Below are 27083 nucleotides of genomic sequence, written 5' to 3' on the forward strand. Positions count from 1 at the left end.
GTGGGGGTGGGGTTTCAGTTCAGGTTCAGCTGCAACTGAAGTTGTTTCAGGTTGGTTCTGCTTCATGCCGATAAAGGTTCATGAACCAGTTTGGTCCACATAATCAACAGTTCAGTTCTGGTTCACTTGAGAAAATATAAATAAAGTACATCCATAATGATCATTCATACACTGGGTTGGAGCAAGCTAATTTGGGGACAGGAGGGGCGGGGGAATTGGCAAAGATTACTGTATCCTCCCTTCTACATGGAGGTTTCAACAAAACTAGGGAAAAGAACTGCCAACACTGAAGAGGATTGTATTAGCACACACGTGTTGTATGTTTATCCCTTCCCTGTTGTAACATATATATGTAACACAGCACCATGTACATTGATGGTGCTATATAAATAAATAATAATAATAATAATAATATATTGACCTATCAGAAAGGGGAAGAAATCTAATCCCTGCCTAATGATTCCCAGAAAAGGTCCTTGAAGAGGGCAAAGAAGAGAAGCTTATACAGACCCAAAATAGAAATCCTCCCTGATATAGGTTTCATTTTATACATTCATTCTTGTGGATCCAATAAATGTACCACATCAGCTATTTTGTTGTTTCATTCAACCCATATGCTGAAACAGAAAGCTGACTTTTCCCACCATTTCTTTTCTGGTTCAGTTTCAACAGAGGCTTTCAGATAATGATTCAGGCCGTGTTCCAGATCAGAGGGGAAAAATAACAGTTTCATTCCAGTTTTCAACTCATGTTCAGTTTCACCATGACAGAACTATGGAAACTTGATCCCCAAAAGACAAAGAACTAAAAGGTTACCAGCCTATGCACACTTACCTGGTGTAAACCCCATTGAACACAGTGGTTCTAGTTTCAGAGTACAGATGCGTAGGATTGCACTAAAAATATTACCTTTTTGTTTACTTGCATCCCCTTGAGAAGGAATATGTACTGCAGAAGTCTGGGGAGAAAGACAAGGGGGAAGAAGAGGGAAACATGAAAGACGTTTCCATTGAATCCAAGAAAAATCACGCTGTTACATAACTCCAGAGGTGTAGATCTATGAATCAGATGCAGCAAAAAGTCGTCGGATACTTGTAAGACTGAGAAATATGCCGTGGCATAAGCCATGCACCACGATACATCTGTTAGGTTTTCAGGTGCTCCAAGACTCTTGGCATGCAGCAAGGGGGCTGCACACTAACTGTGGGGACGGGCAGAACAGAGATGGGTGAGAACTGGGACCCCTCTTCCAATCCCCACTCAAAACATGCACATACCACACATACAGCCTCCCCACCCCTCTTATTGGTTCACAGCCCCACTCACTCACTCAGTTCAGACAAGACGCTTCTCAAGGGTGGTTTTAGAACTCCACGGTGGAGATTTTACACCGCCGTTGAGAAATGTGTTGTCCGATGGGAAAACTCCACCCCACGGTGGAGTTTTTTTTTTTTTTAAGAAAACACTCCACGCTGAATATCCACGCTGTGCAGAGGAGAGTTCCTGCACAACCGTTGTGTTGTGCGGAGGGCTCCGTGGAGTTTCCATTGCGCTGAGTGGACTTTTCCCACTGGCTACCAAGTTCTCTGGCAAAAGGAGTGAGTGACGCTCTAGGAGAGCCGCCAGGATTGTTTTTTTTTTGCAGCAATGGCTGATGGGATACCATTGGGAGGACTGGGGAGGAGAGAGAGTGGAGGAACTGTCAATCAAACGTCACGTTGCCTTTTACTCCACTCCACGGGAGCCCACAGTCACACAATGGTGGAGTTACAACTTGTTGTGTGAGGAGTACCCCGTAAAAACTCAACCACTGAGTGGAGTTTTCCCACTGCATAGAGAAACGTGTTGTCTGAACTGATCCACTCACTGACTATCTGCCTCAATCGCACAGACACACTCCTCTCTTATCACTTCCCCCCGAATCTTCATCAGGATCTTGGAAGAGATAAGAGTTCAATCTTCTCTCCTCCCACAAATTCTCCTTCCTAGTTTTCCTCTCCCTTCTTGGAGAGGTGGCTGCTTCTAGTCTAGGACACCTTGCTCCATGATGCCTCTCTCAAGAATAAGATTCTTGAGAGAGAAGCCAGAGCCCTGAAGCCTAGAGCATCTTTTGCCACACTAGTCTGCTGTATTCCGGTCGATTGAAGCAGCAAAAGGCCCCATTGTACGACCCAAAAGTAGAGAGAGAAAAGTGTGAGGAGGAGATTTGGGGCAATGGGAAGGGCAGCTGGAGGTTGCAGGGAACTCACATGTGGTTTAAACAAACAGCATCTACAGTTAAGTAGCAGCAAACTTCAAAAAGGAAATGGTAAGGTTTTTTAACAGAGGGGGAAACAAAGTAAAAAGCAGCCAGGATTATGTTCCCTCAACTATCATAAACTTAATAAAAAAAAACCTTTGTCAATATCCAGGTCAGCTTTTTTAGTTTGACAGTAATAATCTCCAAATAAGAACACTGTGAAATTGATGAAAGTATCTAGGGTGATAGTGGTCCGTTACGAAAGCAGCAGCAAAGAGATTATGCCAGAGAAAAATACAGATGGCCCATATTCTGTTATTTGGGTCAGCAAAACATATGGAAACGACTATATGAACTACCCTTTGTAGACTGAGGAACAGAACACCACTGTGGTTACCTCTGGAGATAGCTGTGAGGGCTGCCCATCTTTTTCGAGTGATGTCAGCTGCTCAGAATGTCTGCCAGTACACTTGCTTAGAACACCTGGAAGAAAAGTTAATTTATTGCAGTATCTATTTCTAGATACTATGCTTATCTCAACACTCATGAGCCCAAATAACTTCTGCAGGACAGCAGAAGGGCAGAGGAAAGAACTAGTCATATTGTGGATGTTAACACAGATGATAATATTTACATAAGGACTAGAACACACATAGTTTAACTAAACAGCAAGTGTCCTGTCTGCCTTCGCAAACTCAAACGATACGTATCCATAAAGCCCAGAGTACGCTGGCAATATATTTGCTTTTGAATTTAATAAAAATCTGCTCATGGAACTGGAAACTCAAAGTCATACAACCCCCCTTAGAACTCAACTGCCTCACAGTATCCAGCCTCTCTTACCGCAGAGCATCTACGCCAATGACAGCCAAAAGGGCAGTGGACCCCTCACCAAAAGGGCTGAAGGTACAGACAAGTAACCAGACAGAGAAAGCCAAGGGAAAGTAAGATGGGACAAAGCTGGGATGGGTAGTTTGTCACCACTTGTCATCCAGTGGACATTTTGTTAGTAGTCTAGATTAAAATGTGTTAAACACACATTTTTACAGGGAGTGTTATATCTATAAATACAGCACACAAAGAAAAAAGTGTTTAAGAGAGCTTATAAAGCGCAAAATTAGGATGGAGCTACCATTAAATAAATTTTAATAAAATAACTAATCAATACTGCAGAGAATAAAAAGTAATTGTAAAAAATTAACTATATAATCATAAAAATTATACCAAAATGGAAACTGGCCAGTCCACACACATGGTGACCTTACTTGTTTCTAATAATAATGTAATAGGCTATACTAATACACATCCACCTGCCACAGACGCGTTTCAACCCGAAGGGTCTTAGCAGTGGGATAAAGAGTTTTATCATAACTATAGCCCAGAAACACAAAATTTTGTTAATTGTCCAAATCAGACCAGAAAGTCACTCTTATACAGCTGGTCTGTTTTGATTAGTTTCTGGCTACATCAAAGGAGAAAGGGAGATGCAACATTCCCTATCTCATAACCGATAACTTATAACTGACGCATCCATATACCAACCCAAAGCATGAATCAGGCTTTCAATAAAGCTCTGCGTGTGAAGAATCTATACAGCATAGGTTGGGATGCCATAGATAAAATGTTGCAGACACCTGTATCAATGAGGTTTTTGACTGACATCAAAATGATGCTGACTGCTGAACTTCAAAACATTTAGACCAGTACAGCATTACAAACACACCTTCTGTTATACCTCTAGAAGTTGCTGCTGATGGCTTATGAGATGCAGGTTTGTTTGCCAACAGTGCTGGAGGAATATAAACTTCATCATCATTAATCAACGCAGAACATTCTGGGCGACAGGGTGGAGCCACTTCTCGAAGCTTCTTCACTGAAATTTGGATCTTCTTCTTCTTCTTCATGCAAGCAGTAGGTTTCCTGTGAGCAGATCCTGCTGCTTGGCTGTCAGAGGGGTTTTTTTTCATGTGGAAGCTGGTGGAGCGGATGAGAACGTCACCGGCAGTGAGGCTAGCCAAAGTGCCCTCGCTCAAGTCACTCGGCCCTTCCACTTCCATTAACAGCTCACAGCACAGCTTGCGGCTATTGTACAAAGCACAAGACCAAACACTAAATGAGACAGTTCTAGGCAAAACAAAGGGAGAAAAGTGGGCCACAGGGGCAGGAGTGGAACAGAAGCAGGACTGAGATGCCTACTAATTATTGCTGTGACCGTGATAAAACATAGAACATGCTCAAACGACAAACCCTATCACTAGATTTAACACAAAGACTAAATAGCACATGCTTGAATGCCAAGCACGGTTCTGCTTACAGATGACTAGAAAAAATATATATGCATGATACGTATCACAGTTAAGTTTCTCCTAAAGAACATTCTATAGAGTAGAAACAGCAACAGGAATGGTGATCTAGCCAACTTGCCTGGAAGGTCACAAGACTCTACCAAACAACCTAACTCCCATTGAGACAAATCCCCCATATCCCTATGCTACAAGGGATACAGCACTATAATCGATTCTGTAATGGGACATGAGCTGACATAAGAGTCTTCTGTTTCCCTTCCACCCAGCTTAAGACAACTTCATAGGGCTTCACATAGGAGAGTCGCTGTTTATTGGTGCCTTGCAGATGCCAGGGTTCCTTAAAAAATTTTTCAAGGAGGGAGGACATGGCACCCCATTATCTACGAAGGCACCCAAAAACCACAAGGAAAAGGCAATTTCCCTAAAACGAACACAAGGGTCCTCCATATCCAAGCCTCTTACAGTACAAGGACTCCCTTGCTTCACACAACTAAGATATTCTCTTTACAATATTCTCTTTATTTATTTATTTATTTATTTATTTATTTATTACATTTTTATACCGCCCAATAGCCGAAGCTCTCTGGGCGGTTCACAAAAACTAAAACCACAGTAAAACACCCAACAGTTTAAAACACAATTACGAAATACGGTAAGGTCAGCTTCTGCTATACGTTCTCTGCATCGGGTATTCAGTGGAACGCTATCTCCGAACCCAGTTAATGGACCTCTTCACCATGGATGTAATCCAGCTGCCTTTGAGGGGGGGAAAAACACCATAAGATGCTGGCTATGGGCACATCTTGTGGCAGGCAAAAGTGGGAGCCACAGAGAGCTCCCCAATTTGCCTTCCCCCGCCCCCCTACACACAATTACGTTAACTTGGGCTGCCAGCCTAAGCAGAGCTACACAGAAGTAAGCCCCCATTGAGCTTTGTGGGCCTTACTGCTGAGTGAACATGCTTAGGGTTGAACTGCAGGTGGGATGTAAAAATTCTGCTCTGCTTTTCCTCACACCAAAATAGACTCTGTGAGACTTTAGAAATAATAGTAGTTACCCCCCCCACACACACCCATAATTGCTATTTGAGATCAAAGCCCCAGCCCATATAGAGACTGGGGAGGGGGAGAAGCACCTTCAAGGACTCTACCTCGCCATAGGGCGCAAGGCTGCCCTCACCTTCCACCCCCACAGGAGACAGCCGCCTTCCCAACCCCATTTCTCCCCCTCCACACACACACACACCACAGGTATCTACAACTCCTCCTGTCGCCGCGCAACAGCCACCCACCGGAAACACCTGTTGCCATAGTAACAACAACACCTACAGCCGAAACTCCCGCCGCTTCCAAACGGGCAAGTTTAGCCCAACCTCTTCCTAATCCCAAAGCTACCTTTAAAAAAAAAAAGCAGCAGCCTGTGTGGATAATGCGCATGCGCGGCCCGGAAAACTTCCGCTGCGGTTCCGCGCGCATGCGTCGTAATCCCTCTTTTTTCCCTCCCCTTCTTTTTTTTTTTGGTGGGCTGTCTTTCCTTTGCTCAGATTTATTAACTGTCCGGGTAGAAACAAATCCGCCGCACAAGCGGCCCTGCCATCGATTGGGCCTGTTTACACAAGCGCTGGGCTCTCTCTGACGCACACGCGACTTCTGAAATTACCGGCCTTGTCCAGTGGAAAATGGGACCCAAACCAGCCTTGGGGGCATTTGGGTCGAGGCGAGGGGGACACTTTATAGTGGTGCACCGGCACGCGGTCGATGGAAGGTAAAACTACCCCAGAGCTTTGCGGTCGCTGATTCGTCTCCAGCACGAGGTATGTGGGAAAGGGCGAAGGAGAGCAGGTCGGGCGAGGCATGGATTGTGGGGGGAACCAGACTGAAGGCCCCCCCCCAGAGTCCAGGGCCTTGACTGTGAGGTGAATAGGGCTGCCACCTTTTAAATTGTTGGAATTATACTGGTGCTTTTAACACCAACTCACCCTTTCTTGCTGAAAATTGAAACGTCTTAGCGTTATTTTTTGTATTGTATATGCATTTTAACTGATTTTTTTTTAAAAAAACCATAAATTATGTGAACTGCAGAGATTTTGCAACATTAAGGAATATGAAAGTATTACTTAATAATGATGATAGGGATAATAGAAGAATTTAGCAGGTGGTGAGGCTTTTCTTAGCAGAGAGGGAAAGTTTCGCCTGCTTGATTTGTGTGTGTGTGTGTGTGTGTGTGTGTATGTATGTATGTGTATATCTGGCTGCTCTTAAGTGCAGAGGAGCAGGGCTAGCAGAAAGAAATGCGAAGATGGCAACCCTAGGGTGAAGCGAGGGGGTAGGGAAAGGTCGGGAGATAGCTTTGAGGCTGGGCTTCCGGGTTCCTTGCTGCCTTCTAGCACTGCTCTCGAAAAGGAGGAAGGATCAGAAGAATTCATCATGACCTTGGCAGTCCCCTAAGCTGCACCAAACGTCCTTTGCTCTGGGGAGAGACCTGGAAGCCAATGAGGTTTAGGGCATAGACAAGAGTCTAGATCTGGGAGGCCTGAATTCAAATGTCACCTTGGCCATGGATGTGCCTTGGGCAAGTTGTGCATCTTTCAGTTTTAAACCCTCTCCTTTAAAAATGGATATTATTGCATCAAACATGTATTTGGCAAAAATGTGCATCTTCTGGTGCCTCTACACACACCATATGTACCCATATCATAGCTGTGGTGGTGAGGGGGGAAAGGTGTTTATTGCATGTGACGTTTTACATTCAATTCTATGTGTAGTCTTATGTATTAACAAAGCATGACCTGTCCTGCTTATTGGTTCTGGGAGGGGGTGGGTAGAGGTTTGTTTCATGTAACTGCCCTTTTTTTTAACCTGAGGAGCCTCCACAGCTACCAAGTGTAATATTGTCTGTGCCAGGCTCAAGAAGGAGGGAGCGTGTTATGGCTGCTGCATAACACTAGGGACTTTGAGGAGTGGGCAAATTTCAGCCTTGCAGGGTCTACTTGGTTTTTTTACGAGAACCACCATCAAGAGCCAAGTGCAAAACAATGGCTCAGTCAGGCAGACATATACTAAGAATTAAGCTCAGCTCAGGAATTTGTCAGGACCAGAACCAAGCTCACAAGCCTTTTCACAAAAAGTTCCACTCCTGCTTTTGCCCAAGCATTCTTTTGCAGCAACCAAATTTGAGAAAGTCTGTTTAGTTGTTCCTGCTGTTAGACAACTGGGAGACAAACCTCCTTGCTGGTCTACTTCATGTCACCCAAAGATCTACTAGTAGATTCCAGTTGATCTTCTGTCCTCCCCTGTGCTGTATTTCCTAGGTTCCTTTACTGTGTTTCCTATTCCCTGAGAACCAGCAAAAATGCTTCCTTGAAGGAAGGTTTTGCTAATTCTCATGGCAGAGGAAGTGAAGATAAATACATGGTCAGCTTCAGTTGAAGATGAGGTGGGCCGTTTGCTGGGACCCCAAAAGAGGTCAAGGGGCTATTGCCCAATAGTGTTGCTATACCAGAAGGCTGGAAGCAGTGTCGTGAAGTTTATGTGTAGCTCAGCTGTTGAAGATGCCTTGCCTGAGAGCCTCCAACCCCCAAATCTAGCACTGTACATCTTCTGGTGGGGAAGACGGGGGTAATTGTTGGATGAAGGAAGGATATGATTGCTCTGGGACTTTGATCACCTAGCTGTTATGACAATGAGTGTTTGAATAAGTGCTAGTCAGTGAATATTTGACATGATTATCAGGAAGTGTCCATGTAGCAACAAAGGCTTAAATCCAACTGTGTCTTTCCACCAGTAGACTGAAAGCCACTGGCAAAAGGGATTCCCAGTCACTCGTGCAGCCTCCTGTGCACTCCCAGATTTGGGGGCACATGGGAATCTGCAGTGGGGTGGAGAGGATGAGAAAATCCTGTCGCATGAACAGGAATCCGCTTGTGCAATGTTGGATTTAAGCCAAAATGCAGAACTCTTGCTTTGTGTTTAAGGGCTCATCTACACCAAGCAGGATATTCCACTATGAAAGTGGTATATAAAAGGCAGGATCTACACGATTGCTTTATAGTGGTGCTGAAGTGCACTGAGAACTGTTGGGGGCCATGATACATCTACACCAAACAGGATATACCACTATGAAAGTGGTATGAGAGCAGTATGTTGTGTCATGGGTCCCAACAATTGTCAGTGCACTTCAGTACCCCTATAAAGCAGTAGTGTGGCTCCTGCCTCTTATATACCGCTTTCATACCAGTTTCATAGTGGAACATCTGCTTGGTGTAGAGGAGCCCTATGATGCTAAAATGTATGTTCTTAAAGCCAGTGTTATCTATTTTGAAGTTAATATAAATGGGTCAGAGCAAGTACCCTGGCTTGATTTTATAGAATTATTAGTGTGCCATATAAAAGATGTATGTTAAGTTCAGCTGGATCACAAACAATGTTTAAACTATGTAAATTGAAAGATCTGCAGAGTGTTTCTCTGGGTACTACACTTTCTAAGTAGCCAGCAGTATGGTGAATAAAGGTATGTTTACCTCTTCCTCGTTTTTCCTTCTTGCAGGATTTACATTTTAAAATAAAATAAAGATTTAAGCTATAGAACATTATATTTCAGGTAAAATTGTTTTGGATTGAATTTTGACCCACATATCTTATATTTAGTTTAGGTGGCAGTTGGCTGAGTGAGCACTAAATTATGGCTGGGCAAATATCAGAATCTGATCAGATCAAACAGGTAAATGGTGTATCTCTAAAGAATTTTTGTATTACTTAACAGTTCGGTAACTTGAATGGTATTCCCTAAAAGCTGTACCAAATAATGTATTTATCAATGCAGAGCAACTAATTATTATATGCTCCCTGTGCCCTTCAATTTGATTGGTGTTGCCCCCTTCCCCCGTGTTTATTCTCCTGTGAAGGAAGATCCACCCAGGTCTGAAGATCTGTTTGATTTATTAACAGTTCAAGGAATTTCTTGGGACGTACAACAAACTGACAGAAACCTGCTTCCTGGATTGTGTGAAAGATTTCACTAGCCGAGAAGTTAAGCCAGAAGAGGTATGTGGCTCTTCTATATTCTTTGGATTTTTACCCAGTGGAACCTCTGAGTAAATCTAAAAGTTACAGACAGGTAGCTAAACCAACCTGTACAAAAAAATGCAGCTTTTCTGTTCTTGTGGCTCCCAGGTCAGATCTTAATTCTAGATCAGACCAAAGGGTGATCTAATCCAGTATCCTGTTTCCAACAGTGGCCAACTAGATGCCTCTAGGAAATCCACAAGCATCAAAACATAAGGATGGCTGTGATGGGTCAGGCAAAAGACCTCTCTAGTCCAGTATTCTGTTCACACTGTGGCCAACCAGAAGCCTACAGCAAGCAAGACATGAGCACAACAGCAGCCTCCACTTAAGTTCCCAAGCAACTGGTATTCAGAGGCATATAACCATCATAACTAATAATCATTGATAACCTTATCCTCTATGAATTTGTTAATCCGGTTTTAAAACAGTTCATGTTCCTGCCCATTACTATATATTATAATAGAGCATTTATTTATTTATTATTTATTTATTTTATTACATTTATATACCGCCCCACAGCCGAAGCTCTCTGGGCGGTTTACAACGATTAAAAATGGTAAACATTGAAAGTATACAAAATTTAAAAACCATCAAAAACATAAAAAACCCAGTATAAAAACAACAGTATGCATTTAAAAACAACAATTCTGGGTTCCATTAAAAACAAACTTAACGTTGTTAAATGCTGTTAAAATGCCTGGGAGAAGAGAAAAGTCTTGACCTGGCACCGAAAAGATAACAATGTTGGCGCCAGGCGAGCCTCATCGGGGAGATCATTCCACAGTCGAGGGGCAACCACCAAAAAGGCCCTCTCCCTTGTTGCCATCCTCCGAGCTTCCCTCGGAGTAGGCACTCGGAGGAGGACCTTAGATGTTGAGCGCAGTGTATCGGTAGGTTCATGTCGGGAGAGGCGTTCCGTCAGGTATTGTGGTCTCAAGCCATGTAGGGCTTTATAGGTTAAGACCAGCACCTTGAATTGGGCTCGGAAACATATAGGCAGCCAATGCAAGCGGGCCAGAATCGGTGTTATATGCTCAAACCTTCTATGGTTTAACTATATACTATGTGAAGAAGAACTTTATTTTATCTGTCCTGAATCTCCCACCATTCAGCTTCATGGGAATGACCCTGGGTTCTAGGATCCACTTCTTTTATATAATTCTATCAAGTCCTTCCCCTATTCATCTTTTTTCTAAGTGAAAAAGTCCCAAATGTGGTAACGTTTCCTCATAGGGGAGTTGCTCTAGCCCCTTGATCATTATGGTTGCCCCCTTTCCAGCTCTTTTTTATTCCAATATTCTCCATTGATTTGTGCAAGGGCATTATATTGGCAGTTTCCTTTTCGATACCTTTTCTAATGATCAACAGCCACACATTGATTATGAAGGCAATAGTCCTTCTGCCTTGCGGTATTTGCAGTTGTGCTGTCTCTGAATAGGAAGGTTCCTTTTAGCTATGAATGGGGAGCGGAAGGCAACCTCACACATTGCAGCCTTTCCTTCCCCTCCCTGCTCACCCCTCATCTGTACCCCCAGAAAGGGCTCTCTAGTCAAGGGGACTCACCTAACATTGTGGGCTGTGTCTTACAGGGCTGCAGGATGAGGGGGAATTGCCAAAATTGGGAACCTTGCACGAGCAGTGCAGGATCCCCTACCTGAGCTCCCTTCTGCTCATGTGATATTGATTTCAGCCAGTGATAAATCTCTCCTGCAGGCATTGCCAAGTGCTTTTTTTTAAAAAAGCCAAATAATAATAATAATAATAATAATAATAATAATAATAATAAATTTATTTGTTACCCGACTCTCCCTCTGGATCGAGGCGGGGTACAACACAAATACCATAAAATACATATACCGTAGTTCTTCAATTCTAAGATTGCGCTTTTTCCCCCATATAAACATCTCTAAAAACGGGGTGCGTCTTAGAATCACGGGTGCGATTATTATTTTTAGAATCAAAGCTTTTTTTCTGTTGGTGGTACTGAAATTAGTGTGCATCTTACAGTCGATGGCGTCTTACAATCGAAGAAATACGGTAACTAATTAAAACATTTAAAACTAATACATTAATAAAAGCAGCACATTATTAAAAATAATGAAAAATAATCACGCTTTTAGACGCCAGGTGAAGAGCTTTTTATTCTCCCAGCATTTTAACAGTCTATAAATACATTTTAACTTGGTGTTTTAAATTCGTAATTTTGCATTGCTGCTGTTTTTATCTGGTTGAGCTTTTATATTGTATTTTATATTATGGTTTTATAATGTTGTTTTATACTTTGAATGATTTTAATTTCTGTGAACCGCCCAGAGAGCTCCGGCTATTAGGCGGTATAGAAATGAAATAAATAAAAAGCTAGTGGTCATCACTATCCTGTAGCAATGAGCTGTCCACCAAGACCCCAAATGAAGGAAGTTCTTTATCTGCAATCCTTTTCCCCTGATGCCTGGATCATAAAGGTCAGAAAGCCATGATCCTCTAAACATGCTCCCATAAACCCTAGCCAGCGTAGTCAGTGGTAAGGGATGCTGGGAGTTGTAGGCCCAAACATCTGGTGGGCTAGAGCAGCGGTCCCCAATCTTTTTGGCACCAGGGACCGGTTTCGTGGAAGACAATTTTTCCACAGACTGGGGGGGTGGTGGTTTGAGGGGATGGTTTTGGGAAGCCCCCCCACCCCGCCCCCCACTCCAGCATCCTGGCTTCGCTTCGGCTGGGTGGGTGCCCAGCTGAAGCGAAGCCAAGACGCTGGGGCGGACAGCTTCGGAACAGCGCACCCGGAAGTCGCTCTCCCAGAGCGGCTTCCGGCCGGGCGCGCCGTTCCGAAGCCACCCCACCCCAGCGTCCTTGCTTCGCTTCGGCTGGGCAGGCAAGATGGCGCCCCGTGCCCAGGTATGCTGGGGTGGGGGTGGGTGGGTGAAAGCAGCTCACCTGCACGGCCCGGTACTGGTCCGTGGCCCGGGGGTTGGGGACCCCTGGGCTAGAGGTTGCCCACCCCTAATTTATAGGGACTATGAAAGGGCATTTTAAAATACTTGCCAATCAAAAGAAAAAAATGTGGGTGACAACCCGCATCCTACTATCTCTCCCTTCTTGATACAGATGAGTTGTTCAGAACACTGTCTACAGAAGTATTTAAAAATGACCCAGAGGATATCTATGAGATTCCAGGAGTACCATATTCAGCAGAATGAAGCACTCGCTGCTAAAGCAGGACTTCTTGGCCAGCCTCGCTAGAAGGCAAGAGATTTGTCTACATGAAGAAGTGCCAACGTTGATTGCATTGCACGTGAGGGTGCATTGGTTTCCGCTGCTGCTATGGCAACGACCCCCGGCACGGAACCGAACAGCCCAGAGAACGATCGAACTGTGGAAACTATTGAGCCGGCAGTGGAGTTGGAGTTGGCAGAAGCCATGCAGCTGATGGAGCCCGTTCCAAGATCGTATTTCCCCGTGCAGTGGAATAATGTTGACGCCCCTTTTCCGCAGGCCTGTGGACTGGTTCTGCCAGTCGCTGGGTTAGAGATGGGAAGGGAGCAACCACTTTTTTTAATTTTCTGTTTCTCGTACAAATGACTGTTCATTTTAAAACGCAAGTGAGTTATCCAAAAATTATATCCAAAAGTGTCTAAAGCAAGGTTTATTTTTTATTTAATCAAACTAAAATAAATAGAAATTTCTGTTTGTATGGAGAGTCTTTTGAAGCGAGGTCTTACACGCTGTCATAAGGTCCTGCCTTTAGAGTCACTTTTTTGTGTGATGTTACATTCTCATTCGTCTCTATCATCCTGCTTGTTCAGGGCTGTCTCAAGTCGCTAGAAGAGAGAGGGGAAAAGTCACTTGTAAGGGTGCTAATGCACTAAAACGTTTTGAGTTCTGGCTCTTTTAAAACTAGTCTCCCTGAGAAAAGACGTGTCCCTGGGTGGCACCCCTTCTCATTTCCTACAGTCCCAGGGTGCTTAAAGGTGGGGGGAAACCTCTTGCAATGAAGAAATGAAACGAGGCCATTTGGGCATCACCAGGGCTAAGCTGAAGTACAGCATGTACTGCATTCTCATCTATTTAAAGTAATGGCACTGTGGGCCCAAGGAATGTTTTAAGAGCGTTTGAAGCTGCAGACCCCTGGAAATCTCATGTATGAGTAGGATATTGGTATAAACAAGTTGGCTGGTGAATGCTGGGAGTTTGTTTATTTATTTATTTATTTATTTATTTATTACATTTCTATACCGCCCAATAGCCGGAGCTCTCTGGGGAGTTGTAGGACTTGCTGTCTAAACATGCATAAGATTGTGCCCTAAGTAAAATATATTGTTATCACTTAAAATCACTTGGCAAGGTTCAGTTCTGGTTAGCACCTTGTGTACAGTGTACTAAAGCAGTGTCCTTCAGTACTTTTGCCACTGTGCAGAGATAATAAGCCCAATCAGAAGTTGCTAGGTGGTTATTTATTTTTTTCATTTTTATACCACCCAATAGCCGAAGCTCTCTGGGTGTTTCACATTGCCTCCTCCCAAGAGTCAGAGCCAAGGCCTTGCTGCTTGGTAGGAATCCCTTGCTCCTGAATTCTTCTCTTTTCTGGAAAGCTGAGCCCCCAATTGTCTTATTTGCCTTCAGGGGCCTCTGCTATATTAATTAAGTCCTAACTCCTCAGAGTACAGAAATTGTAGGGCCTTGTGAATTGAAAGTTCTCTACATACGAACACCATGCTGGTTAGACAGTGACCCCCAATGCATCATGTATTTGTGTTTCAAAAGCTTAAAATGTACCTACTTGCATTGCATATGGAATGCTGTGCACAAGCATCTCAAATACTTGGGGAGGTAGAGTCTGTTCCAGGACTTGCATCAACTGGTTTGGATGTCTACACACTGAAATGGCATTTGCGAGGTGTTCAGTGCTCTTCTTGTGCTCTCCTGTAATTAATTCATACTTCTAAAACTCAGTTGACATGACCCTTAGAACTACAGTAAGCATCTACACTCCATGCGCCACCACCGGCCTTGGTCTACATCTGTAGTGCTGCCTCAGCAGCCCTGCCTCCTGTTCTCTTCATCCACCTCAGTTCCTGCTTGCTATAACCATTGAGAGAAAAGGGTGGGTGACAGGATCAGTGGAAGACAAAAGCAGCAGTGATCGCCTCTCTTGCGGCCTCTAGATTTTAAACCGTAGGCACAAACTTCAGCAAAGCATCTGAGTATTATTATTATTTCCGTGTCCTCTACAATAAAAACACTGTCTCCTGATGAGGTCAGCTTGGGCAGAGCATCCAAAATAATCATCATTCTTCCTTAAAGTACAGGCTTTGGGTTTTCTAAATGTTTTGCAGGGGGTTGGACTCGATGGCCTTATAGGCCCCTTCCAGCTCAACGATTCTATGATCTCTCAGCACTCCTTACAAAAATTCTGGAATGCTGATGGACATAATAATCTAGTTTCTAATTTACAGAGGGATAAGATGAGCCAACTTTTCTTTGCCCAACAACTTCCTTCAGCTCCTATGAGGTTCAGATTAAGCTATAGCACCAAAGCTATTTGTTGTTTGTTGTTGTTTATTCGTTCAGTCGCTTCCGACTCTTCGTGACTTCATGGACCAGCCCACGCCAGAGCTGGTCCATGAAGGTCATTTGAAATCAAGGCTGCCCCATGAGCAGAGCTTCATCCTTCAGAGCTGTATCTGTTCGGTAAATGAGAGCCACTTTTAATGGGACGGAAGAGTTGCCTGGGTTGCAACCTGGCACATGTTCAGGTAAATGCTTTTACATTTCCGTTTTTTTACTGCCATCATCCTTATGAGAAATTGTAGCAGCTCTCTTCAATATTTAGTTTTTGGAAGCAGAAACTTTCAGTTCAGCTTTCCATGTAATGTATTCCCACAGGATGTCCCTCACAAAGAAATACCAGAGAGGCATGAATATGCTTGTAGTGCGTCCAAATGATCTGGCTTGTCTGTATTAAAAGGATATTGATCATGTGGTAACAGTAATTGACCATTTTCAAGTCTCTCTCTCTCTCTCTCTCTCTGTGTGTGTGTGTGTAAAAAAGTGTGTGAGAGAGCATGTTTGTACGTATATTACATATTCCACAACAATTCCTCCCGTCCTTACCTCTTGCCAGCCAGAGCTCTCCCAGCTGTATCTCTTGCAGAAAGAACTCTTGTACCTTAGCTGTTTCTTTCAGCTGCCATAACTAAGGATGTTACAAACATATTTTCATCTTAGAAAAATGGAGCATCAACTAATGTGTTTGAAGGTTAATAAGAATAAGGCTGTAAAATAAAATATGTCCTTTTCTAACCTTAGGTTTACAATGCTTGGAGTTAATCCTGCAAAGACCCCCATGCCTGTACTTTGTAAATAAATCGAACTTCAGCAGAGCTTCAATCTCAGAGAATACTCAATAAGTACTGGCATGTAAAGAGTGTGTGTGTGTATGTATGTATGTATATATATTTCCATATTACTGGACTTGCATTTCAACATTCAGCAAAATAATTGTCACTACCTAAAACACTATCGTGTGAAATTGGTGTGTCTGTACGACCAGCCACCACAGTGAAAGTCCCACTGCTAGAAACGCATGCCTTATATTTCTGACATGGCCTTCAGAGCTGAATACCCCTCCCATTCCTGCCTTCCCAGAAAGGATTAGAGACTGAGGCAGAACTGACAGCTTGTTGAGGATAAAGAGCTAGATAGGACATTCATCCTGAACAGGAAGATCACAGCTAATCTGCATATTCATTAGTTGCATGCAACTGCAAGGAAAACTATGTTCTGTATTGCATTCTATAACATTTTTGAAACAATATTTATACTCCCAAACTTAACTGATTTTGAAAAATCCTTATAGACATGGAAGTCATGAAAATCAAAATGATTTGGGCTTCTTTCTATTTGCCCCAACCTAAAGATAATCTAAATATATCACTAAACTACACCTCTAGAACCACACAAAGCATTTATTTATTTATTTATTTATTTATTACATTTTTATACCGCCCAATAGCCGAAGCTCTCTGGGCGGTTCACAAAAATTAAAATCATCATAAAAGTATGATTTTTAAAAAAAAAGAATGAAAGAAGATTCTTGATGATCGATGAAGATTCTGTGAAATAAAACTCAACACCCATATGAAGCCCCAATCTGTCCCCTTATTAGCGAAATTTGTTGTCATTTAAAAATTGTTATCACCATGTACTTTACTGATGTCAGCAAGTTGTTGCCTTTCATTTTTAAAACAGGTCCTCACTGGTGGGGGACGGGGGACTAAAAGTCAAATTCTCACAACTATTCCTGGTGTAGGCACAGCTGCATGTGCTGAGTTTCCAAAGGCACATCACAGCCTCCAGGAAGGCTGGGATAGAGTAGGTCAGAGAAATGGTGGGTTTTATGTATAAAAATGTCCCTGCAGAGATGAATTAAATTGTATTTTAAGGCTAATACACCATATGAATACAACAACAACACAGCACCATTTCTAAATGTAATCCTTTACCTCTGCTTCACGCTCTTTTGCCTTTTCATGTTCTTTTCTTCTTTCTGCAATAGTAACATGGAATATTTAGTATCTACATTTAATAGCTCAGAACTCTGAATTGTTTAAATTGGCCAGTGTCATTATTTCTTTTGCTGCTATTGGTTTACTTTAATCTAAAGGCCAAACAAGAAGTAACATCAGAGATGCATGACGGGAACTTCTTTATATATTTTTCTTCTATTCAATTGCAGCTTTTCTGGTCTAAATTGTCCTCGCCCCAAAGCTAGTCTTAGACTTGCAGAGGAAAAACAATACGAAGGACCTTATGGAAAACATTTAGAGCCCCAGGTAGCTGCTTTAAATTAAAAATATAATTGTTGTGAGATCCGATTAAGGATCTCACTCATGTCGAGTAGTATGAACTTAACAAGTATCTAGGTTCTAATAAGAAAATGGCATGTTACTGGGCAGAAAGAAAACTATAAATTAAAATTGTATTGAGCTGTTCCTATTTACATATTGAAGTCTGTCACCCCTGTGGGAAGTGTGGGAGACAGTCTTGCTCTTTAACCGTTCACTCCAGCAGTAACTTCAGCAGTAAAGGACGTCTTGATTGATGCAGACAAAATAAATTGTTTAATCTCCACTTCGGTAGTGTAATAAAGGGAAGTATTTTAATGCTGAAGTCACTCTTGGAATAAAGTACTATTTTGAGAGGGTTGGTGTGAATGCATTTTATGATATGCCCCAACTGGAGATACATGGGAAGAATCCCAGGATTTTTGCAGGCAAAGCAGGCACTGTGCCATGGATATATTCATGTTTTCTGGTACCTGTTCCTGGTAAATTACTGTCCCCAAATTCCTTTCTGGGACGATTTGGGAAGTGCCTTTTGAAAGTATTGCTGCTGTGAGGATGGACATTTCAGTCCTCTCTCCCACTGGATCTCCAGAAGTTAAATTTCATGAGGGTGTAATCCTATGGGCTTACCTGGGAGTAAACTCCTTTAAGCAAAGTGGAACATACTTCTGAATAAACATGCATAGGATTACACCGCAAGGTGTATGTGATGGAGGAGGGTCCATCTTGTCTCTAGTACACATAAATCTAAATGCTCACACATGAACATTAAGTCACTATGTTGTGCACTGCCTTATGTTTCATATGTCACAGTTAGTGAGGGTAATTTTGAACTATTGATAACATTTATCTTTAACCAACAAAGCGCTCTCCCACACTAGAGGCCTTCAAGAGGCAGCTGGACAACCATCTATCAGGGATGCTTTAGGGTGTATTCCTGCATTGAACAGGGCGTTGGACTCGATGGCCTTGTAGGTCCCTTCCAACTCTACTATTCTATGATTCTCTCCTTGCTTTTAAATCACTGAAATGGTGAATAAATGAATATATCCATGGCACAGTGCCTGCTTTGCCTGCAAAAATCCTGGGATTCTTCCCGTGTTATCTCCAGTTACTCCTGCCTGAAACCCTGGAAAGCTGCTGGCAGTTGGTGTGCGAGGAATATAGACCGTTTCAGAATTACCTAGATCAGTGGTTCTCAACCTTCCTAATGCTGCGACCCTTTAATACAGTTCCTCATGTTGTGGTGACCCCCAACCATAAAATTATTTTCATTGTTCTCTACACGATCCATTGTCATGGGATGCTTTGCTAATGAAAATAATACATAACAATAGCTTTAATAATACAAAAGATGATACATGACATAGTTCAGTCAATACAGTTTCCTAAGACCATTATTATTATTATTATTTATTTATTTATATAGCACCATCAATGTACATGGTGCTGTACAGAGTAAAACAGTAAATAGCAAGACTCTGCCGCATGGGCTTTGTTTTCCGATGGTCTTAGGCGACCCCTGTGAAAGGGTCATTCGACCTGCAAAGGGGTCCCGACCCACAGGTTGAGAACCGCTGGGTCCTAGATGGACTAATGATGTGACTCCGTATTATGCAAGGAGCAGAACCTGTTTCACTCAGACTGCTGGAGTCCATTTTGGAGAAACTGTTGTGGGCTGAATTCCAGCGGTGGATGGGGCTGAAAGCAAAAATCAAAATAAGTAAACACAAATAAGGGCACAATCCGTGTAGACGGAAAGCCTACAGCTCCCAGCATCCCCCCACCCAGCTGTGGATGCTGGGAGTTGTAGGACTCCCCCCCCCCCCTTTCTTTCTAAACATGCATAGGATTGCGCCCTAACTGGGCGGGAGAGTGCGGGAGCCACGGGCTCACCACATCTGTGCACGTGTGAGGAAGAAAGAAGAAATCCCGTCAGAGTTTATCGCTCTACGCCTCCTTCCTCTCCCCGCGCCCTCACGTCAAAATGTTTTATGTTGTATTTAACGGTTGTGATATTTATGAACCGCCCAAAGAGCTCTGGCGGAGAAATGTTAAAAGGGTCATAAGCCCTGACGGGACACGACTCTCGTGCCTGAGGAGGGGAGAGCGGAGGACGACGACGACGAGGACGCGCCGCCGCCTCCACTCACTTTCCCTCAGCCTCCGTTTGAAGTCGGGGGCGCTCCGCCGCTTCGCGTCGAAATAGAGGCAGCAGCCGAGCACGGCCAGGCCGCAGCAGGCGCCCACCAGCAGCCAGGGCAGCGCCCGACGCGGCCACCGCTCCATGGCCCCGGCCGCCTGGAGCCGGGGAATGGCGCTCGTCGCCCCCGCCCTCTCGTCGATGGCGCGGAGAGCGCGGGCCTCCTCTGAGGGGGGAGGCGGGGAGAAATTCAGCACACCTGCGAAAGCACAGGTGTGTGTTTATACAACACATGCAGATGGGCGGTGCGATCCCAGACATGCCTCCTCAGAGGTAAACCCCAGTGAGTTCAATGGGGATTGCTCCTTCCTAAGGTGACCCTATGGAAAGGAGGACAGGGCTGCTGTATCTTTAACCGTTGTGTTGAAAAGGGAATTTCAGCAGGTGTCGTTTGTATATATGGAGAACCTGGTGACATTCCCTCTTTATCACAACAGTTAAACCTGCAGGAGCCCTGCCCTCTTTTGTATCTGGTTACAGTATAGCTGCAGTATAGCTCCTGCAGCTTTAACTGTTGTGATGAAGAGGAAATTTCCCCAGGTTCTCCATATATACAAATGACACTTGCTGAAATTCCCTTTTCTATGCAACTGTTAAAGATACAGGAGCCCTGTCCTCCTTTTCATAGGGTCACCCTAGTTTATACAACACATGCAGATGGGCGCGATCCCAGACATGCCTCCTCAGAGGTAAACCCCAGTGAGTTCAATGGGGATTGCTCCTTCCTAAGGTGACCCTTTGGAAAGGAGGACAGGGCTGCTGTATCTTTAACCGTTGTGTTGAAAAGGGAATTTCAGCAGGTGTCGTTTGTATATATGGAGAACCTGGTGACATTACCTCTTTATCGCAACAGTTAAACCTGCAGGAGCCCTGCCCTCTTTTGTATCTGGTTACAGTATAGCTGCAGTATAGCTCCTGCAGCTTTAACTGTTGTGATGAAGAGGAAATTCCCCCAGGTTCTCCATATATACAAATGACACTTGCTGAAATTCCCTTTTCTATGCAACTGTTAAAGATACAGGAGCCCTGTCCTCCTTTTCATAGGGTCACCCTAGTTTATACAACACATGCAGATGGGCGCGATCCCAGACATGCCTCCTCAGAGGTAAACCCCAGTGAGTTCAATGGGGATTGCTCCTTCCTAAGGTGACCCTTTGGAAAGGAGGACAGGGCTGCTGTATCTTTAACCGTTGTGTTGAAAAGGGAATTTCAGCAGGTGTCGTTTGTATATATGGAGAACCTGGTGACATTACCTCTTTATCGCAACAGTTAAACCTGCAGGAGCCCTGCCCTCTTTTGTATCTGGTTACAGTATAGCTGCAGTATAGCTCCTGCAGCTTTAACTGTTGTGATGAAGAGGAAATTCCCCCAGGTTCTCCATATATACAAATGACACTTGCTGAAATTCCCTTTTCTATGCAACTGTTAAAGATCCAGGAGCCCTGTCCTCCTTTTCATGTGGTCACCCTAGTTTATACAACACATGCAGATGGGCAGTGCAATCCTAGACATGACTCCTCAGAGGTAAACCCCAGTGAGTTCAATGGGGATTGCTCCTTCCTAAAGTGACCCTATGGAAAGGAGGACAGGGCTCCTGTATCTTTAACAGTTGCATAGAAAAGGGAATTTCAGCAGGTGTCCTTGGTAGGCATGCAGCACCTGGTGGAATTCCTCCCTCTTCATCACCACAGTTAAAGCTGCAGGAGCTATACTAGAGTGACCAGATACAGAAGAGGGCAGGGCTCCTGTATCTTTAACAGTTTTAAAGTGTTTTAAATTCGTAATTTTGCATCGCTGCTGTTTTTATCTGTTTGAGCTTTTATATTGTATTTTATATGATGGTTTTATACTGTTGTTTTATACTTTGAATGGTTTTAATTTTTGTGAACCGCCCAGAGAGCTCCGGCTATTGGGCGGTATAGAAATGTAATAAATAAATAAATAAATAAATAAATAAATAATAGTTGCATAGAAAAGGGAATTTCAGCAGCTGTCATTTGTAGGCATGCAGCACCTGGTGAAATTCCTTCTTCATCACAACATATAAAGCTGCAGGAGCTATACTAGTGACCAGATACAAAAGAGGGCAGGGCTCCTGAAGCTTTAACTGTTGTGATGAAAAAGGAATTTCACCAGGTGCTGCATGCCTACAAATGACACCTGCTGAAATTCCCTTTTCTATCCAACTGTTAAAGATACAGGAGCCCTGTCCTCCTTTCCATATAGTCACCCTAAACTAGAACCTAGATCTTCTGACACTGGCTCTTGGTCCTACACATTTATTTGGATCTATGTGCTGCTGTGCTCAATTCCTGTACTTGTTACTTATTCATGTTGGGTTTGATGCTGGAACAGATTTCTCCCCTCACCCCCATTTGCTCAGAAAGTTCCTCCAATCCTGCAGGAAGGGGGGGGGGAGAGGGAAATACCGTTGCACAAGTAGACATATGATTTTGTTTCCAATCCTCTATCCTTAAGCAAAACTTTAATAAGACCATTGAAGCCAAGGTGCATTTTATTTATTCATGTGATTTGTACCTGCTTTTATACCCAAAAATGGCACTCAAGGTGGCTTGCAAAAACAATTTAAAACAGATTAAAACTATAAAACACAGTGAGGGAGGAAGCAGCAGCCAGGCACCTCTCCACCGTGCCTGGGTCCAGCTCCAGCTGAGAGCCCCCTCCCTCCTGCTGTCAACTGTAACTGCTGAACTTTGCAACTAAGATTGTAGTGCCTGAATTTCCTTTCCTTTCCTTTCCCCCCTCCTCCTCCTCCCTCCCAATCCCCTTTCCTTTTGTGTCATGTCTTTTAGATTGTAAGCCTGTGGGCAGGGACTGTCAAGAAATACTTTTGTAAGCCACCGTGAGAGCCTTTTTTGGCTGAATGGCGGCATAAAAAACCTTAAATAAAAATAAATAAATAAAATATAAATCTAGTCTTTCTGCAAAATAATGCTAGACTTTTATAGTAAAGAACTGTATGAACCAGAACATATAAGGGGTCACAATGACATCACAATGTTGTGTTGAAACATAGTATTTTTTTAAAGATATTTCAGCAGTAGCTTCCAGCTGGTTAGCGTTATAAACCAGCTACCTTGTGTTTGTGCTTCTTAAATGCTGTAGTGACACTACTCAAGGGAAAGGATCCAAACAAACTTCTTTGTTCTTCGAACTAGCCACCCACCTGCTTTGTAAGAATTGCCTCCAGGTGTCCAAGCAGGTAAGCATACAGAAATTGGAAGGGTTGGGTACTTAATTTTTCCTGTATAGGAAAATATGTCACAAATGACTAATCCAAGTAGATATGGACAGGCAATGTGGTGATTTCTGTGGACTGATTTGCAAGGCCATTTTGTTATATATCTCGAGAGAGAGGTGAAAAATAAAACCAGTGCTTCTGGAAAGGAACAGGAGAAACTAACAGGGCTGTCTTGTCATTGCAAACAATAACGATCTGAAATTCAGTTGCATTTTTTTTTATGAGAATGGGGAAAGAAGTCTCTCAAACTGCCAAAGATTCTGTGTTGATCTTAGGATTCAAATATGGACCGTCATTTTTATTTACCACAGTAGTAGTAAATATGTCTGTAATGTACAGGGCCTGTAACTGCAGTGTAAATGAAAAGGCATCAGAATATTTATGAAAAATAATAAAACGTGTGTTTGATAACTGAGGGCATAGAGGCTTTGTGGAAGTGTGTTCAGTGACAACACTAGAGCATCCTTTTATGACGCCCTCCAGAAGTGTTGATTACAACATTCATCAACCTCAGCCAGCTCGGCCAATGTCTAGGAATTATGGGAGTTGTTGTCCAAACCATCTGGAGGGCACCAGCTTGCCTAATTCCTGATGAAGCAGAAACAACTTTTCTTTCCAAAGCAAGCAATGTCCTCTTGTTGTTCTAATAAATTTGGGAGCTGGATTCTTGGGGGGAAATGTCTTCTCCCACCTGCCTGTATGCTAAGATCTTCTGCCGAGATCTCCCATCTGAGGTGAGTGATAGGTGGCCTCTATTGTTGTGGTTCATGTGGAATACAAAAACAAGTACACTGTTTGGAGAAAAGATAGAATTTGTCTGCGTTTCTGAGCATGAATTGGTAAATGAAACATCATTGAGCTCCAGCTTCATTGGAAGCCCACTTATTTATTTATTTATTTATTTATTGCACTTATATACCGCTCCCACAGCCAGGGCTCTCTGGGCGGTTTACAGAAATTCTAAAATTAAGATTAAAACGAGTATACTTCACCTCAGGAAGCACCAGAAACAGTCTGGAGGGCCCTGATGCTTTTCAGGGTTCATCCTACTTTAAGTTACAGTACATGCTAGAGGTGAATCCTAGAAAGGGGCTAATTTCTAAGGTTTTAGCTGGACTGCAACTTCCCAACAGCTACACATGTTAGCATCTAAAGCCCATCAACTCTTGTTTGTGGACAATCTAAGTGCTATACAAAGATCTCTAGCATTTTAAACCAGTAATTTGAATTTTAAACCATTTTACTGCCTCAGGGCATTGGATACAGGGCAAGTATTTGAAAACGTGTAAATCAGGAATGTGGATCAACCATTGATCAAGGTAAAAGTCATAGTAATAAGGATTGGATCCAACCGTGCCCTTTTACTAGCAGAAGTCCTTTCGTTTGCAGGGGTCTTTAATCAAGCAGACACCTCTGCTGATGGAAGAGGACGGGAGGGGTTTTTCAGCAATGCCCCTTATCCTTGCTAGCTCCCCTATGTGCTTCCATACTGTTCTGGAGGGTCCCGCCAACCCTCTTAAGATTTTGAGGTGCAAGGGGAATTGGAGAAAATCACCTCCCTTCCTCCTGAGGAATCGGTTCAGTTGTTGAAGGTTTTTTTATGAAAGGAAAGGCACAATTAGAATTAACCCTAAATAAATACATAAACATCAGAACTGGCTCAGGCTCAAATTAATAGTTAATGGAAATATTGAACATGATAACATGTGACCCAAGTTTTTACTGTAATGATAATTTCTTTTATTATTAAATATATAATCAAGTTAGCTCTGAAGAGTCTTTACAACACATTATGAAGCCATAGCTTTCTATTGTTTGGACATGATGACAGCTTTACAAAATCACTTAAAAAAATAAAATAAAGCCTATGTTTAAAAACATAACCTTTATTAATGCTCCCCACTGAGCTTCATTTGTATCATACATTGAAATAGCTCTGCTTAAGAAAAAGACAGAAAAAGTGCATTTTTACAAGAGTACTTTTTCCTTTAGTTCTCTGTGAAAATGGAAGGAATTGGAATCACAAGTTGACAAAGTGGTAAAATGAAACAGTAGGAGACACACAGGCTTTAGCTCCATAACCCCTTTACAAGTCTCTCCTGAGACCTTCAGATTTTGTGAATTTTTATATCCTGACAGTCTAGAGAATCTGTGTTATAACTATACCATATTAACAAGGAAAAAGGCAGAAAACCCCTTTTCAATGTACAAAGGTGAATTTTAAAAAATCGATAAAAAAATCAGTTTATACACAATTGTATATGCAAACCGTCTTAAATACATGGTTTTGGGAAAGTTATTTACAAACTGTTTTCAGTCTGTGGGACAATCCACAGCCAAAGCAGTTAGTTTAACTCTTCGATGATACATCTCAACTTTGGCAGATATCAGCAGTACAGAAAACGAAAATGTGTGGCAAAGCATTGTAAGGGCAACCCAAGAAAATTTGTTCCTCAAAAGCAACAGAAGTACTAGGACTGCCAAAGTTTTCAAGAAGGTTATAGTTTAATCCAGATGCCAGATTACAGTTTTACACTGTGAAAGGTTGAACAGACAAAGCCCACTTCATATACAGGTATGGCTAATACATAAAGCCATCTTGTATATATATTTTTTTAAGTGACAGGTATATTTTATTGAAAGAGTGAACCTAACTTAGACTTTTTCTCCCCAATTTTATTAATTTTTTTTAAAAAATACATAAAAATACAACATCCAATGTCTGAATAAATATATTTAACAAGTCGCAAGATACCTTATTTTACACAAAAAAAGTCAGCTTTAGAAATCTTGTTAAATAACTTCATTGTTATATATTTTATTTTTTTGCCTTTTTGTAACAAAATAAAAACTCTGAAATTACATAGAAAACAAAGACAAAATACCTTTGTCAAGGGATAAGGTAGTCCACTGAAAACCTATTCACAATTCCACTGTAAACATTAAACATTAAAATATTTGCATAATCATGTGCTCAAAAATCCTATAAAAAGTGGAAGACTCATTACAATGGTAGTTTCCAGTCAACTACGCTTCCTTTCACAATTTATTTTGTTCAATTTACACCTTTAAAATTGGGCACATTGCTGAATACACACTTTGGCAGGTCTGTATAAGCAAGTGCCTCTCCAAAAAAAAAAAAAAAAATGGGACTCATTTAGGATTAAGATACAGCTTGGTGAAAAAAGTGCAACAGTTACTATTTTCGGATGAATCTATTTTGATGCCAGTTTGGTGCACTTATTCTTTCTTTTTTCTTTTTTTAAAAAAAGCAATTTCCTTATAATACCCAAATGCTTCATTGGATATCCATGTTTCCAAATTTGATTAAGTGCCCTTTTTCTGTTTTAACCAAAAAACACGCAAAAACAATTAGCACAAAGACAGAGTTGTCCAAGTGCACCCACAAACCTTCAGTTGCCAATTAGCTTAATCTCCGTAACAAAAAGTATTTTTTTAAGAAAAAAAAATCCACAATGACAAAATGGAAGGAGGGGGCGCAGGAGGAGAAGAGACAGACACGGTCCAGCAGTGGAAGAGTATACAGAATATACTTGGCAATGTCAAACCAGTTGAGTGCTTTCTATGGTATTTCAGGAGTTCTGTCCATGACAGCAACGTTGCTGCACAAGGCAGAGGAGACCAGTATCACCTGCATTCAACAGCAAGCACGTTCTGTGGAGGAGAGGATGATGAGGGGCTCATTCCAGTGTCTGAAGAGGCAGAGGACATGGAAGCGCCTGTGTGGGAAACTGTAAAATACAGAAAAGATTTATGCACCCCTTTCACTAGAATGGCAAACCGTTGTCTTAGGCGAGTGATTAAGGGCGCCATCCCATGGGATGAGCCCTTGTTGATCGGAAGCCTCCGGACTCAGAGGCTGCTGATCATCCAAAGACCTGCTGGGCTGGGCAGAAGAAGCGGAAGGGGGGGGGGATCATTGCCCCTTTGTCCTCAGTTTTGAGCCTGTCTAGCAAGGGCACTTCGAAGCGGGAGGGAAGGAGGCTGGAGAGTCCTCAGGATAGTTCGTATCCTGGCCTCTCCAATTTCTTCTCCTTCCCGCACAGTGGAGCACCCCCTTTCCGTCCTCCTCCAATGTCGCTTTTCCAACCTTGGAGGGCAGCCGGCGATGTGAGGGTGGATGTCTGCCAACCCACTAAAGCCTT

The 27083-nt window shown here is 42.7% G+C and overlaps 4 protein-coding genes across 5 annotated transcripts in view; 1 reads left to right on the forward strand and 3 right to left on the reverse strand.

Moving 5' to 3' along the window:
* KIAA0586 (KIAA0586 ortholog) overlaps window positions 1-4296 on the reverse strand; it is a 110088-nt gene extending 105792 nt beyond the window's left edge. Inside the window, 3 exon segments of the mRNA XM_063118232.1 lie at window positions 910-958; window positions 2637-2722; window positions 3975-4296. Coding sequence (XP_062974302.1) covers window positions 910-958; window positions 2637-2722; window positions 3975-4296 — 457 coding nt within the window.
* Window positions 4297-6272: 1976 nt separating this feature from the next.
* On the forward strand, window positions 6273-13303 carry TIMM9 (translocase of inner mitochondrial membrane 9). Of its 2 annotated transcripts, none has more exons than XM_063147673.1 (4): window positions 6273-6358; window positions 9192-9264; window positions 9492-9587; window positions 12714-13303. In XM_063147673.1, exons 2-4 carry the CDS (start codon window positions 9226-9228, stop codon window positions 12846-12848), a joined length of 270 nt encoding a protein of 89 aa, XP_063003743.1. In that variant the 5' UTR covers window positions 6273-6358; window positions 9192-9225; the 3' UTR covers window positions 12849-13303. The 2 variants fall into 2 exon arrangements, with proteins under 2 accessions (XP_063003743.1, XP_063003744.1); XM_063147674.1 differs by lacking the exon at window positions 6273-6358 and adding an exon at window positions 6439-6460.
* A 57-nt stretch (window positions 13304-13360) lies between these two features.
* On the reverse strand, window positions 13361-19741 carry TOMM20L (translocase of outer mitochondrial membrane 20 like). Its single transcript, XM_063118502.1, has 5 exons — window positions 19606-19741; window positions 17111-17154; window positions 15720-15801; window positions 14386-14528; window positions 13361-13426 (listed from the first exon to the last, which is right to left on the reverse strand). The coding sequence occupies exons 1-5, from the start codon at window positions 19739-19741 to the stop codon at window positions 13382-13384; spliced, it is 450 nt and encodes a 149-aa protein (XP_062974572.1). The 3' UTR covers window positions 13361-13381.
* A 6643-nt stretch (window positions 19742-26384) lies between these two features.
* ARID4A (AT-rich interaction domain 4A) overlaps window positions 26385-27083 on the reverse strand; it is a 75126-nt gene continuing 74427 nt past the window's right edge. Inside the window, exon 24 of the mRNA XM_063118181.1 lies at window positions 26385-26669. Within this exon, the coding sequence (XP_062974251.1) occupies window positions 26566-26669 (104 nt within the window). The 3' untranslated portion in view covers window positions 26385-26565. The remainder of the gene's footprint in view (window positions 26670-27083) is intronic.

The sequence above is a fragment of the Elgaria multicarinata genome, chromosome 2 (assembly GCF_023053635.1).
Source record: "Elgaria multicarinata webbii isolate HBS135686 ecotype San Diego chromosome 2, rElgMul1.1.pri, whole genome shotgun sequence".
Lineage (NCBI taxonomy): Eukaryota > Metazoa > Chordata > Lepidosauria > Squamata > Anguidae > Elgaria > Elgaria multicarinata.